This window comes from Chlorocebus sabaeus, chromosome 1 (genome assembly GCF_047675955.1).
Source record: "Chlorocebus sabaeus isolate Y175 chromosome 1, mChlSab1.0.hap1, whole genome shotgun sequence".
In the NCBI taxonomy this organism is placed as follows: Eukaryota; Metazoa; Chordata; class Mammalia; order Primates; family Cercopithecidae; genus Chlorocebus; species Chlorocebus sabaeus.
The window spans coordinates 18,086,124-18,100,871 of NC_132904.1; the positions used below are offsets into that span (position 1 = coordinate 18,086,124).

The window sequence follows — 14,748 nt, forward strand, 5'->3', positions numbered from 1 at the left end:
GACTTTGATGCTGTCCTTTTTTTTTTTTTTTTTTTTTTGAGACAGGGTCTTGCTTTGTTGCCCAGGCCAGAGTGCAGTGGCGTGATCTCAGCTCACTGCATCCCCCACCTCCCAGGCTCAAGCAATCCTCCCACTTCAGCCTCCTGAGTAGCTGGAACTACAGGTGTGTGCCACCACACCAGGATAATTTTTGTGTATTTTTTGTAGAGACGGGGTCTCCCTATGTTGCCCAGGCTGGTCTGGAACTCCAGGGCTCAAGTGATCCTCCCACCTTGGCCTCCCAAAGTGCTGGGACTACAGGCATGAGCCACTGTGCCCTGCAGATGCTGTATACTTTACTATTTAGTCAATTATTCCCTTCCTGCCTTTGGGGCCACACCCTCTTTTTTCTCCCAATCTGGCTTTTTTTTTTTTTTCTGTGAGGCACTTTGAAGATCATTCCTACCCTTGATATGACTTTCTATAAGGCTAAAGAGGCAAGAGAAAAAAGAAACCTCTTACCTTAAAGGCTTAACCACATTTTAAAGTGCAAAGTATTGGTTCTAACAAGTAGATGTTTGTTACGTTTGTCTGTCTGAAATCATTACCCCTTAGGGTACAAATTTCATTTCTTTCAAGTTTTCTATGAACTCAGTTCCTCTCAGACTGAAGGAATAATCAATAGCAAGCTGTTTTGACCTGACAGTGTGCAGCTTGCCCATGCTTAGGGACAAACATGACTGAAAGAGTAACTGACAGTTATATGCACATTCTAGACTTGAGAAACGTTTCTCAGTTTTTTTTCATCACCCCCTTGCTTTTTAGACCTTTTTTTCTGTTTGTCCACTACCCATGAAATTTTGATATCATGAACATATTACCTATCTATATATTTTTTGAGGGCCACAAACCATTATAATATCTAAATTTGTTTTTGCCTCCCAAAGAACCAATTTTTGCTCCCTTGGAGGCAATATTGCCTCAATTGAGAAGGCATATTCTAGAGGCTTTTTAAAAGAAGTATATCATCTTATTTACTGTGTTCCAGGATTGAACCTAACATTCTCCCACGGTGAACCATCAAACACAATTACACTTCTGTTCTGATTTTTTTTTTTTTAGGAAAGAAAGAAGGAAAAAAAGACATCTTTGTGCCTATCTAGTTAGTAATAGTTATTCCAAAAAAGAGATCAAAATCATTTTTTTCACACTGGACCTGAGCTATCCACAGAATAAATGGCTTACTTTTTGGCAGTAGATTAGCTTTTTACAATAATCCTATTTGAGTGCCAGAGAGGTAATAGATTGTCAAGCCCCTTAGGGACCCCCAAATCATTCTCCTAAAAGTCAACAATATATTCCCTTGTAAGAGGAGCATGAAGTTCATTATTTCATTAAATATCTCTCAAATTCCAGAGGACGGTAGTGAGTGGTGTTATTATCTCCCTTTTACAAGCAGAGAAATGATGGTATTGAGAGGTTAGGTAGCTTAATTTAGGTCACTAGCACTGATGTTTCTTCATATAAATATCTTCTCTGTCAAAGAAGGTCACTCTGAGGATTTCTAGACCTGATGTCTTCTGATTCCTCCTTTAATCTAGGATCACGGACCTCTGAGAAAAATTTATAAAGGCTGTTTTGCTTCTGCCAACCCCTTCTCTCCATCTGACAGGACAAAAGCAAAGGAAGGTGCTAACAGAATCTCTAAGAATTGACTGATAGGAAGATAACTCAGGCTATTGTTCTAAACGTTACTATTTCATGAGCAAATGGCTTTAGGTGGCAGCAAAGAATGCTGTATAAGGAGGTATGCAAGTTTTTTTGGTTTGTTTTATTTTTTCTAAGATGAATATCACTATCTTTGCAGGGTTCAGATGAGAGGCTATAAAACTATGATATGCTCCTCAGAAGATGCAAAGACCTAAATCAAGACCTCCCACAAACAGTCTTCAAGTAACATGGGAAATTCATATTTTATTTTGTAGTCATGGGAACTGACCACATCTTAAAACTATCCATACTTGAAACTCACCATAAGTGAGTGAGAATTAGAGGTTGGCAAGTCAAACAAACAAAAAAAACTACCTAAAAGGGCTCTTCTCTGTAAACTAGCCTCAGGCTCTTTTAACTCTCTCAATTAAATCAATGTTAAAATTCCCTTGGAATAGAGGCTGAGGTAGGCGGATCACCTGAGTTCAGGAGTTCAAGACCAGCCTGACCAACATGGTGAAACCCCATCTCTACTAAAAATATTAAAAAAAAAAAAAAAAAAAAAAAAAAATTAGCCGGTGTGATGGCAGGCACCTGTAATCCCAGCTACTCAGAAGGCTGAGGCAGGAGAATTGCTTGAACCCAGAAGGTGGAGGCTGCAGTGAACCAAGATTACACTACTGTACTCCAATCTGGGTGACAGAGCGAGACTCTGTCTCAAAAAAAAAAAAAAAAAAAAAAAAAGAAAAAAAGAAAAAATTCCCTCAGAATAAAATACAACTTATTTATTCTAAAGAGATAACTTGTTATCTCATGCTGTCAAGAAGGTCTGCACCTAATCCATAATCTATTCTATTAAAAACAAAAGCAAAGAATTTCAGAGAAGGTTATTCTGCAATACTGCTTAGGAACCCAGTACTGAATAACATTATCTCATTTGTTTGTTTTTTGAGACAGGGTCTCCCTCTGTTGCCTGTGCTGGAGTACAGTGGCACAATCTCTGCTTACTGCAACATCCACCTCTGGGTTTAAGCGATTCTTGTGCCTCAGCCTCCTGAGGAGCTGGGACTACAGGCATATGCCACCATGCCAGGCTAATTTTTGTATTTTTAGTAGAAATAGGGTTTGCCATGTTGGCCAGGCTGGTCTTGAGCTCCTGGTCTCAAGCAATCCACTGCCTCGGCCTCCCAAAGTGCTGGGATTACAGGCATGTGCCACCACAGCCGGCTTGAATAACATCGCTAACAAATTTGCCCTTATGTGTGACATAAATTCTTCCTACAGCAGTGGAAGTTCATTTCCTTTTTGTTTGAAGAGATGGATATAGGCTGATGATGAGTTAAAGGGCTTACCTTTGTTTCACAATGTCCAGGGCCAAAAGATATACCCCAGATCTATCTAAACATATTAAGGGGAATATAAAAGTATATATATTTAGCTCAACTAGCTTCTGATATAGAAATGTTAGAAAAGTAGCCAGTGGCTTCCTTGCTGTAAACAAGGAATAAATTTGAGGGAGGGCAAAAAAAATCTTCATATCTTGCCTCAAAGAAGATGAAACTATAATTTTTCTGGATTAAAATAGAAACTAGAAGATACAAGGTATAGAAATCTAAAAGGTGACTCATGTTACAGAAGAGGCATTTAAATGAAAAAATGTTTCTTATTGGATCCTATAAAATAGGAAAGCATGGCGTGGGGGGCAGTGGCAAATCCTTTAAAGTCTTGAACATCAGAGCAAGGGAACTAAAGTGAAAATACAAATTGGAATAGGTAAGGAGAGAAAGAGAGTCCCATCAAAAACCCACTGAAACTGCTTGCGGCAACTGTCAATGAATTGGAAAGGGCACCGAGGAGAAATGAGTATCACTGTGTTCCAATACTGATTTGCTAAGTTCAGCAGCATTTGTCTATCTTGTTCTACCAACATAACTAGTCAAAGAAACAATCCTAAATGCAGGAAAAAGCTAATCTTTTTCATTGGCAGGTGACCAAAGAAAACACCTCCAATGAGCAGTATGATGAGGCGATACAAACAAGACTGCACTTATCAAACATTTTTATCTGAAGTGCTCAAAACATTTGCCAATATTATACCTAGTTCAACTTCCCCTTCACCAGCTTCCTCACAGCTTTGAGAGGAAAAGCAAGCTTTTTATAAGAAAGATGTCTCCTCTACATATTGGTATAAATCTGAATACAACTTTAGGAAAAGAATTTCCCAAAGAGGGTGTGGACTCCCCTAGGAGTCTCCAGGGTGCCAGATCCTCCAAGCACTCTGGTAAAGGCTTTGTTTCACCACATCAAAGGCAGTGGGGCAAAGTTCCTCTTAGCAGCCATGGATGCTGCCAAGAAGAGTGAGTCTTCATTTGTGCCAGGGACTAAACGGGAAAATCCAGAAGGAAGAGTAAGAAGGCATTTTACCTTCCAGATTTAAGTAGGGAAACAGACCCACTGAGTCATGAATCCTTTTTTCCAGAAGTGGTATCATTATCAGGTTTTATGCTCAATGAATAGTTGTATGGTAAGTTAAGTGTTTAAGATAAATAATTCTCTCAAAGTTACAAAGCAGATTTGTGATAGAGAGGGTTATAGAATCCAGGGGTCAACTTTAAACAGTTAGATCTAAGTTTTCAGAAGAGCTTTTAGAGGTTTGAGAGTTAGAAGTCTGATTACTTTTTTTTTTTTTAATGGAGAACAGAAATGGGTGGCAAGACCCATCAGTCCCATGGTTTATCACAATACTGTGGTCCAACCTCAGGGCACAGAAATAAAACACAATTTTACAATTAGAGAGCTAAGTAACACGTGGTACTTTTTGTTCCATAGCTTTTCACAAAACACATAATTAAGTGCTATCATACTATATTGATGGATCAGATTTACACAGACCGTGAAGGTGGTAAGCATGTCATGGAGAATGGCTTTATAAATTTATGGAAAATGGTTTAAAATAAACAAAACAAGCCGAGGCAGGCAGATCACCTGAGGTCAGGAGTTCAAGACCAGCCTGGCCAATATGGCGAAACCTCATCTCTACTAAAAATACAAAAACTAGCTGTGGTAGCAGGCACCTGTAATCCCAGCTACTCGGGAGGCTCAGGCAGGAGAATCGTTTGAACCCAAGAGGCGCGGGCTGCAGTGTGCCAAGATCTCGCCACTGCACTCCACCCTGAGCAACAGAGCAAAACTCCATCTCCAGAAATAAAAAAAGAAAAAAGAAAACAATCATTTCTTTTGTTCTACATTCCAAGTGGTAGGTGCTTTCCTGAGCCTCTGTCACAGATATCTGAAGCCCTGCTCTAGACAAGATGAAGAGGCCTTCTCCCCAGAGTAGTACGCTGGACACTGAAGGAGCTCCCTGCTTTATTAGGAGATCTGGAAGGAGCCAAAAGGGCTATCCTCAAGTACTCAATCTTGTAGCCAGAGGATCTGAAACTTCAAATTTGCTATGGCTTGAAGTAGATACATTTTATAAAAAGAAACTAAAAAGTGCTAATTCTTCTGCTTTTGAACGTTGAAAACATTTTGATAGTAACCTTTTTTTTTTTTTCTGCTGGGCCTTGATATTGCAGAAATTGTTTAGAATGACATAATTGAGAGGAGATTTTCAGAAGCATACTTACTACTTTTTATGAGAAAATCAGATTGAATATCACCAACCAGTCAGTAACAATTTCAAATGAATGAATTTCATAGGTGAATACATAGGTCATGATAAAAACAATTAGAATAAAAGGAGTCTGTATGATTTCATGGAACCAAAGTTTAAAAACACAGTTTCCTATTGCTTGAGATAAATTCAGTAAATCCGAATGTGACCTTGACTTGTCATGTCAAGACACCAATTAATGTTTGCTCCCCTTCACTCAGACCCATGCCTCCAGGCAAGAAAGCAATTCAACTTTTGCTAAAAATCAATTATCTCTTCACTTATATGAAGGACCTAGAACAGGCAAATTCAGAGGGACAGAAAGTGTTATAGAGGCTACCAGGGCCTGGGAGGGAAAGGAGGAGGGAACGAGGAGTTATTGTTTAATGGGTACAGTTTCAATTTAGGATGATGAAAAAGTTCTAGAAATGCATGGTGATGGTTGTACTTAATACCATTGAATTGTATATTTAAAAATGGTGAAAATGATAAGTTTTATGTTACATACATTTTACTACAATAAAAAATTGATGTCTTATTTTTAAAAATTCAGAAAACGGTTCTTCAATCATGTCTTTACAAAATAACATGGACCTAGGCAGTTCCCCAAATTAGTCTGTTCACCAGAATCCCTTGGTGTGCTTATTAGAGTTACAGATTCTCTGGTCATACTCCAGACTGGCTATTTGCTTTCTTGTTAATCTGGCCCTTTTATGTATCTTTCTCTGTAACAGGAAAGAGGGTACCCTTAGTTGTTGTGTAGTTTTTAGCTTAATCAACGGTCAAATTGAAAACAGCTTGGTCTCTGCCAGTCTACAATTACTTGAAACTGAAGCCACGAAGATGCAAAAAAATCAGGTTTTGCAATGGTACTCTGAATGTCCATAAAACTACTGTTCTTCTACAGTGTTATTTCTGTTTCTCCAAGACATTACTCCTTGGGAACTGCTCTGCAATAAATAAAATAGGCAAATAATAACATAGTTGAAAAGGGCTAGAAATTTGTAATTGTTAGAGGTGATACCAGGATTCATTTTTGGCTCAAATAAGATATGGGAATTTTGTATATGGCAGGTGATGAAAAAGTGCCGGAACACCCAAGACATCAAAAATAGAAAATAAAAAATTCTATATGACTCAAAGGTTAGTTTGGTAGAGATTTTCTTTCAATTGGAAGCTAAAACATATATTACAACACCCTGGCAGGACTGCTTTTAACGATCTGTAAGCTTCAGTGAGGCAAGTATCATTTAAGGCTTTGAAGGGAAAGAAAAAAAGGGTGTTTCAAGTCCCTCAAACAATTTATTGCTCCAGTATTTCTAATAATCATATGAGTATTTTTCCTTTTGACTGGAGAGCAAAGGAAAAAGGAAACCTGTAGGAACTGGAGTTGGACAAGAGAACAAAGTTCATAAATGAAATCCTGTCTAATACTAGCAACTGAAACAAGACTCACCCCTCATGTCCTTTGAAAACTGGCCCAGCTCAGTCCCATTTTTCCCCCTCATTCATTTTCAAGCGTCACAAATGGCTCTTCAGGCTGAACTAAACAATCATGGGAAGTTCTTTCAGGAAAAAGATGCAACGATTACTGTACTTCTCCTGGGCCATGCCATTGCTAGGCCATTTCCCCTCAGAAATTTATTTCTCTAACTAGAGTGAAGAGCTGACAAGAAGCAATTTTTAAGTCAAATCAGTAAAATAAAAATATCTCCAAATAACACAACAGTTTTATTTCTGTGAGAATAACTCTTCCTTTATTCCAAAATGAAACGACTATCTGTCTACTATTATTACATAGTTAAAAAGATGACCTTTAATGATCTATAAAACTGAGGCTTAGAATGGATTTTACAAGTTACCTAATTAATTCAGCTCTTCTTTCTCATCTTGTGCCTCTTTCTTCTTTAACATCTTTGTTCAGTCATTGTCCAGAACAGCACTATACAACAGAACTTTCTGTGATGATGGCAGTGTTTGTTATTCTATACTAATATGGCAGTAACCACTAGCCATATGTGGCATGTGAGCACTTTGAAATGTGACTAATGTGACTAAATAACTGAATTGTATTTGTATTTAATTTCTTAAAAATTACCTTTATTGAGGTTTAACTGACATACAAAAAAACTATACACATTTAATATGTACAATTTGATGAGCTTGGATACGTGCATAAAACGGTGAAATCACCACTACCATAAAGATAATAGGCATATCCACACCCTCAAAAGTTTCTCTTTCTCTCTCTCTCTCTCTGTGTATGTTTGTGTGTGTGCGTATGGTAAGAATGCTTGACATGAGATCTACCCTCTTAATAGATTGTTAAGTTCCTAATTTTGTTAGTTACAGGCATTATGCTGTAGAGCAGATCTTTAGAATCAATTCATCTTGCATAACTGTAACTTTACACCAATTGAACAACAATACCCCATGTCTCCTTCCCCCAATCCCTGGAAACCACCATCCTATCCTCTGTTTTTATAACTGTATTTAATTTTAATTAATTTAAATTTAAATAGCCATAGGAGGCTAGCGGCTACGTATTGGAGAGCACATGTCTAGTATGTGCTTTATTATCTCTAATGACAGAAAATCCATTTCCTCCCAAGCAGCTCTTTCTATTTATAGATAATTCTAATTATTAAGAACATTTCTTCTTACATTGTGAAAGCTGTCTTCCTGGTAACTTCCACCGCTGGACCTAATTCTGTTTTCTGGGGCCACACAGAATAAGTAAGCTCAGGTCACATGCTACATCATCAAGTATTTGAAACCAGTAAGCATGTATTCCATTTACTTTTCTATGAGTTTAACATCCCTGGTTCCTTGAACTGTTCTTCATCATTTGGTTTCAAATTCCATTTTTAGTAAGGCACGCTTTAGTCAGTCAATGTTAATAATGATGAAAACAACAACTAACATTTATCAAGAAGCTATTAAGCGCCAGGCACCACGTGAGACAATTCTCATGCATTGTCTCGCTTACATCCCTTCCCAACCTATGAGGCTATACTGTTATTTGCCATGACCTTACTGCTGGGGAAACTCAGGCTCTGAGAGCTTAAGGAACTTACCCGAGACCAAGCAGCAAAAAAGTATACAAACTAGGACTCAAACCTATGTCTCTTGACTCAAAAACCACTGCTCTTGACCATTACGCTATGTTGCCTCTCTTGTGAAAGCACGAAGCCTCTACCCTCAAAACCTTGAGTATTGTTTGTTCATCATAGAATGTAAGCTCCATGTGGCTGAAGACTTTGTTGTGCTCAATTCTGTATATCCAGCACCAAAACAGTGCCTGGGACACAGGATGCACTCAATAAATATTTGTTGAATGAAAGAATGAATAAATAGAGCAAGACAATCGCCTTCTTCATTATGGCCTCTGTTCTTATTGTATTATGTCTAAAGCTAATTTAGCGTCTTGCCAGTCACATCACACAGGGGCCCAAACTCAGCTTAAGTCTCTTGTAGTTTCGCTGTTAAAGTGCCTGCTATCATGCCTTTTTATCTTGACCAACTTAGGTATTTTTAAAAACTCAATTCTTATTTATATTTATTACACTTATATCTCCCCATTGATTTGTAAAATGAGCCCTTTGCTCAAGCCTGGAACACGTATATGTGTAACACAATATATGTAATGCAGAGGTAAGAGTTACACACAAACAACAACAGATTAGATTCTCAGGCCCCTTGGTATCCTCTAAATCACCTTTCATGACACTCATTATACTTGTATTAATTATTCACTCATCTAGTTATTAAACAAATATTTACAAAGTGCTAGGCACCATTCTCAATGCCAAGGACATGGCTATGAACAAAGAGATGAAAATCCCTGCCCCTGTAAAATTTACATTCTAGTGCAGGAGGATCAGGAAAACACAAAGAAGTCAGTATCATGAAAACAAAATTGTAAGGGGTCTGTTCCAGATTAAAAGAAACTAAACAGACATTACCAATGTTAAACCTTGATTGGACGCTGGGTCAGAAAACAAACAGCTATTAATAATGTTTAGGAACAACTGCGGAAATTGTAATTTGCACTGGACTGAATGTTAGGTGATATTATAAAATTAGTGTTATTTTCTCAAATGACGTTGGAGTTATGCAGGAGAAGAGGAGAAAGTCCTTACTCTTAGGAGATGAAGGATGTGAGGGGTAAGATGTCATGATTCCCATAACTTAGTTTCAAGTTATCTATCTATTGTTCACAAATATGGTGACATGTTAGTTAGCATTTGGTGAAGGGCAGACAAGTGCCTTCATGCTATTCTCATAATTCTCTTGTAGGTTTCAACAAATCTCCAAATAAAGAGTGGTGGGAGTGAGGGAAACCTACTGCGTTCCTAGTCAGAGATGTGGGTTATGATTAACTGGTGTGACTCTCATTATGGTGGACATTTTTCTACAAGTTCATTAATCATTCACATTGAAAAGATTTCCTTTCATTATACACTTGACAACATTCATTCCATAATTTTCCCTTTTGCAGCCATTGGAAAGGCTGGGATATGGGATAGCCATAGGATTGCATATTCTTCTAAAATAAAAAACCTCTTTTTTAGACTTTATCTGAAACAATGCTTTTACGAATATGTTATTTACACATTCTCAGTTGCATTCAGGAAGTAATAAACAATTACAAAGTGTAGGAAAAATACAAGGAGAAAGTATAAAGCAAATAAGTCCTGAAGCCAGTAATATGGGATATGTATTCAATGCCTATGGTTGCTATAATATATTACCATAATTTGGTAGCTTAAAACAACAGAAATTTATTCTCTTAGAGTTCTGGATGCCAGAAGTCCAAAATGAGTCTTAATGGGACTAAAATCAAGGTGTCAACAAGCTGGTTCCTTCTGGAGGTTCTAGGGGAGAATCAGTTTCCTTTCTTTTTCCAGTTTCTAGAGGTTATCCTCCTTCCTTGGCTTGTGGCCCCACATCAGTCACTTCCCTGCTCCAAACACACGCACTTCTGGCGTCACATTGTCTTCTTCCTCTCCCATCATCAAATCTCTCTCTGACTCCCTCTTAAAAGGACACTTGTGATTACATTTAGGGTTCACCTGGATAATCCTGGATTAGGGCCTGAATATCTTTAGGGCCATTATTCAGTCTCCCACAGGGTGAGGGAGAAGAAAGGGTCATATGAATAAATAATAAAGGAGGAGATCCTCATTCATTCCTTTTTTTTTTTTTTTTTTTTTTTTGAGATGGAGTCTTGCTCTATTGTCCAGGCTGGAGTGCAGCGGCGCGATCTCAGCTCACTGCAAGCTCCGCCTCCCGGGTTCACGCCATTCTCCTGCCTCAGCCTCCCAAGTAGCTGAGACTACAGGCGCCTGCCACCGCACCCGGCTAATTTTTTGTATTTTTAGTAGAGACAGGGTTTCACTGTGTTAGCCAGGATGGTCTCCATCTCCTGACCTCGTGATCCACCCGCCTCGGCCTCCCAAAGTGCTGGGAATATTGGCGTGAGCCACCGCGCCCAGCCTCATTCTTAACGAAAATATATAAGGAGGTACAATAACATCATTCCTTCTCAGAAAGGGCATACCTCATTTCCATAAAACATGTAGACTGAGATAGTAACCCTGGATGGACGTACTCAGACTTCACTTTGATTCTGGGCTCTGCCACTTAACCACATGAACAATGTTAGGTAATTTTTTTTTTTTTTTTTTTTTTTTATGGAGTCTCGCTCTGTCGCCCAGGCTGGAGTGCAGTGTCGTGATCTCGGCTAACTGCAACCTCTGCCTCCTGGGTTCAAGTGATTCTCCCGCCTCAGCTTCCCGAGTAGTTGGATGTGCCCAGCTAATTTTTTTTTGTATTTTTAGAAGACATGGGGTTTCACCGTGTTAGCTAGGATTGTCTCCATCTCCTGCCCTCATGATCTGCCTGCCTTGGCCTCCCAAAGTACTGGGATTACAGGCGTGAGCCACCAGGCCCAGCCAATGTTAGGTAAATTTTTAACCACTATGTCTCAATTTCCTTGTCTTTAAAATAGATATAATAATATCTACTCAAGGGGTGGATAAAAGGGCTCAATACCATAATTCATGTAAAGATTTAACCTAATTCCTGGCACATGGTAAATGCTCATTAAATAATAGCTATTATTATAATTATTACTCACAGTGCAGGCTGTGCAACCCCCATGATGCTGAATCAGTACACGGCATTTCCAGGGACCTCTCTGACCCTTTCTTCTATGTGTATTCTATATAGGTTAATACGTAAAACCTACTTGAGTGTCAAAGCTGTTTTTTTTTTTCCTCCCATCTTAAGATATTTTAATATTTGATAGAAGTCTCTGTAAACGACATCACAAACTTACTTGGCTTCCTAAAAAAGATAATAGTGGCTCTCGGCCTTAGCGCCATTTTCTTGGAAACCTCTGCGCCATGAGAGCCAAGTGGAGGAAGAAGCGAATGCGCAGGCTGAAGCGCAAAAGAAGAAAGATGAGGCAGAGGTCCAAGTAAACAGCTAGCTTGTTGCATCGTGGAGGCCACAGGAGCAGAAACATGGAATGCCAGGTGCTGGGGATGCTGGTACAAGTTGTGGGACTGCATGCTACTGTCTAGAGCTTGTCTCAATGGATCTAGAACTTCATCGCCCTCTGATCGCCGATCACCTCTGAGACCCACCTTGCTCATAAACAAAACTGCCCATGTTGGTCCTCTGCCCTGGACTTGTGACACTCTGGACTATTTCTGTGTTTATTTGTGGCCGAGTGTAACAACCCTATAATAAATCACCTCTTCTGCTCTTTTAGCTGAAGAACTAAAAAAAAAAAAAAAAAAAAAGATGATAGTGAACATCAGTTACCTTTTGTTTATCAACTGTTATTCAACATTGTGCATACTGATCCATAATAGATACTTTTTTTTTTTTGAGACAGAGTCTCGCTCTGTTGCCCAGGCTGGAGTGCAGTGGTCGGATCTCAGTTCACTGCAAGCTCCGCCTCCCGGGTTTATGCCATTCTCCTGCCTCAGCCTCCCAAGTAGCTGGGACTACAGGTGCCCGCCACCTCGCCCGGCTAGTTTTTTTGTATTTTTTAGTAGAGACGGGGTTTCACTGTGTTAGCCAGGATGGTCTCGATCTCCTGACCTCGTGATCCGCCCGTCTTGGCCTCCCAAAGTGCTGGGACTACAGGCTTCAGCCACCGCGCCCGGCCAATAGATACTCTTAAAGAACAAAAAGACATGCCAGCTGCAGTGGCTCACGCCTGTAATCCCAGCACTTTGGGAGGCCAAGGCAGGCGGATCACCTGAGGTCGGGAGTTTGAGACCAGCCTCACCTACATGCAGAAACCCCATCTCTACTACAAACACACAAAAAAATTAGCTGGGTGCATGCCTGTAATCCCAGCTACTCGGGAGGCTGAGGCAGGAGAATCGCTTGAACCTGGGAGGCAGAGGTTGTAGTGAGCTGAGATCGCACCATTGCACTCTAGCTTGGGCAACAAGAGTGAAACTCTGTCTCAAAAAAAAAAAAAAAAAGAACAAAAAGATGTATAAAGCCATTTATTTGTCCTCTACACAGTAAATTACTACCTATCTTAAAATACTGTTTTTTAAATATATATTTTCTCTTCACTGTTTGGATCTCTAATAACTCCCTTTTCTGTTATCACAACTGTCAGTGTGTGGCTAAGGCTAGCAGCGGTTAAAACCCACATCACTACTTTTTATCTATCACTGCTGACCAAATCGATACTGTGATTTATGCATTTATAAGTCAGGAGGCTCCCTGTGAAATCTTAGGAGACTTCTGCCTCACCTACAAAGATGCATATAACCTCTGTAAATACTGGCTCCTCAGCAACAGGTTTTACTTACTTTCAAATTAGTAACTATGTTTTGAACATCTTAGAAGTTTGACTGCTATTTTGGTGAGATACTAAGGAGAGTTCTACCATGTCAGCCACTAGCCTGAGGATCTGTCTAATGTTTAATGCAAATCAAAACACCAATAAATTAACAAGTTTAAGGTGTGATATTACCTTCAATCTAATGTTCTTATCTTACCAAAGTGGCTCAGTAAATTACTCTGTCCACCTGGGTGGGAGAGTTCTTATGTTTTTGTTTCCAATTAACATTAGACAATCTTTGAGGCTAATGATGGGCATTATGTACCCATATATAAATATATATAATATATATTATATATATAAAGATTATCTAGTGATTCAGTCATATTAATTATTGCTTCTAAATTTTTACTGTCAACATCGACTCTTCTACTTAATTGACTCCTTTGCTGATATAATACTTTTATGTTTGTTAGTTTACATCCCCCCAAAATTGCCCTCAGGGGAGGTGTGTGAACTAGCAAGTATTCCCCATTTTTGCTGCAGACTGGGGCCTGTCAGTCTTAGCTATGACACATTTTAAAGTGGAAATGAGAAAAGGACACTCAGAAAGACATGTTGGTATATTACTCAGTTAAACTTTGATGAATGCTCAGATGATCAATACCTATATTTAAATATACATATAAAACTCTTTAACAAAACCATACAGTATCATTTTTAGGTTGTCATTCAAATTTTTCACATCACTGGTATTTACAGACTATACATTTTAGGTATGCCTATTAATATTACTAAAATTTGGGTGGGCGAAGTGGCTCACATCTGTAATCCCAGGACTTTGGGAGGCCGAGGCAAGTGGAGCACTTGAGGTCAGGAGTTCGAGACCAGCCCGGCCAACATGGTGAAAACCCATCTCTATTAAAAATACAAAAGTTAGCCAGTGTTGTGGTGCATGCGTGTAGTCCCAGCTACTTGGGAGGCTGAGGCAGCAGAATCGCTTGAACCCAGGAGGCGGAGGTTGCAGTGAGCTAAGATTGCGCCACTGCACTCTAGCCTGGGTGACAGAGTGACATTCCATCTCAAAAAACAAAACAAAACAAAACTGATTTTATGAGGCCAGCATAATCCTGACTCTCAAATAAGACAAAGATATTACAAGAAAAGAAAACCGTAGCCTAAAATACCTCATGCAGATAGATACAAAAATCATTAACGAAATATTAGTAAAAGGAATACAGCAGTATATAAAAAGGATAACAAATAATCACTAAGTGGATTTGTCCACATTAATAGCATAAAGGGGAAAAATCACATGATCATCTCAATAGATGTAAACAATTCTGAATACTGATTCACAGTAAAAATTCTCAGCAAACTAAAAAGAAAAGTGAACTTCAGGCTGGGTGCGATGGCTCACGCCTGTAATCCCAGCACTTTGGGAGGCCGAGGTGGGTGGATCACCTGAGGTCAGGAGATGGAGACCATCCTGGCTAACACAGTGAAACCCCGCCTCTACTAAAAATACAAAAATATTAGCCGGGCATGGTGGCGGGCGCCTGTAGTCCCAGCTACTCGGGAGGCTGAG

General features: G+C 39.2%; 2 protein-coding genes across 12 annotated transcripts in view; one reads left to right on the top strand and one right to left on the bottom strand.

Annotated features, from left to right (window-relative positions):
• Window positions 1–14,748, bottom strand: part of CSTPP1 (centriolar satellite-associated tubulin polyglutamylase complex regulator 1) — a 226,441-nt gene that overhangs the window by 65,107 nt on the left and 146,586 nt on the right. The gene's annotated exons all lie outside the window — the stretch shown is intronic.
• On the top strand, window positions 11,696–12,135 carry LOC103236258 (uncharacterized). Its single transcript, XM_007999801.3, has one exon. It carries the CDS (start codon window positions 11,752–11,754, stop codon window positions 11,827–11,829), a length of 78 nt encoding a protein of 25 aa, XP_007997992.1. The 5' UTR covers window positions 11,696–11,751; the 3' UTR covers window positions 11,830–12,135.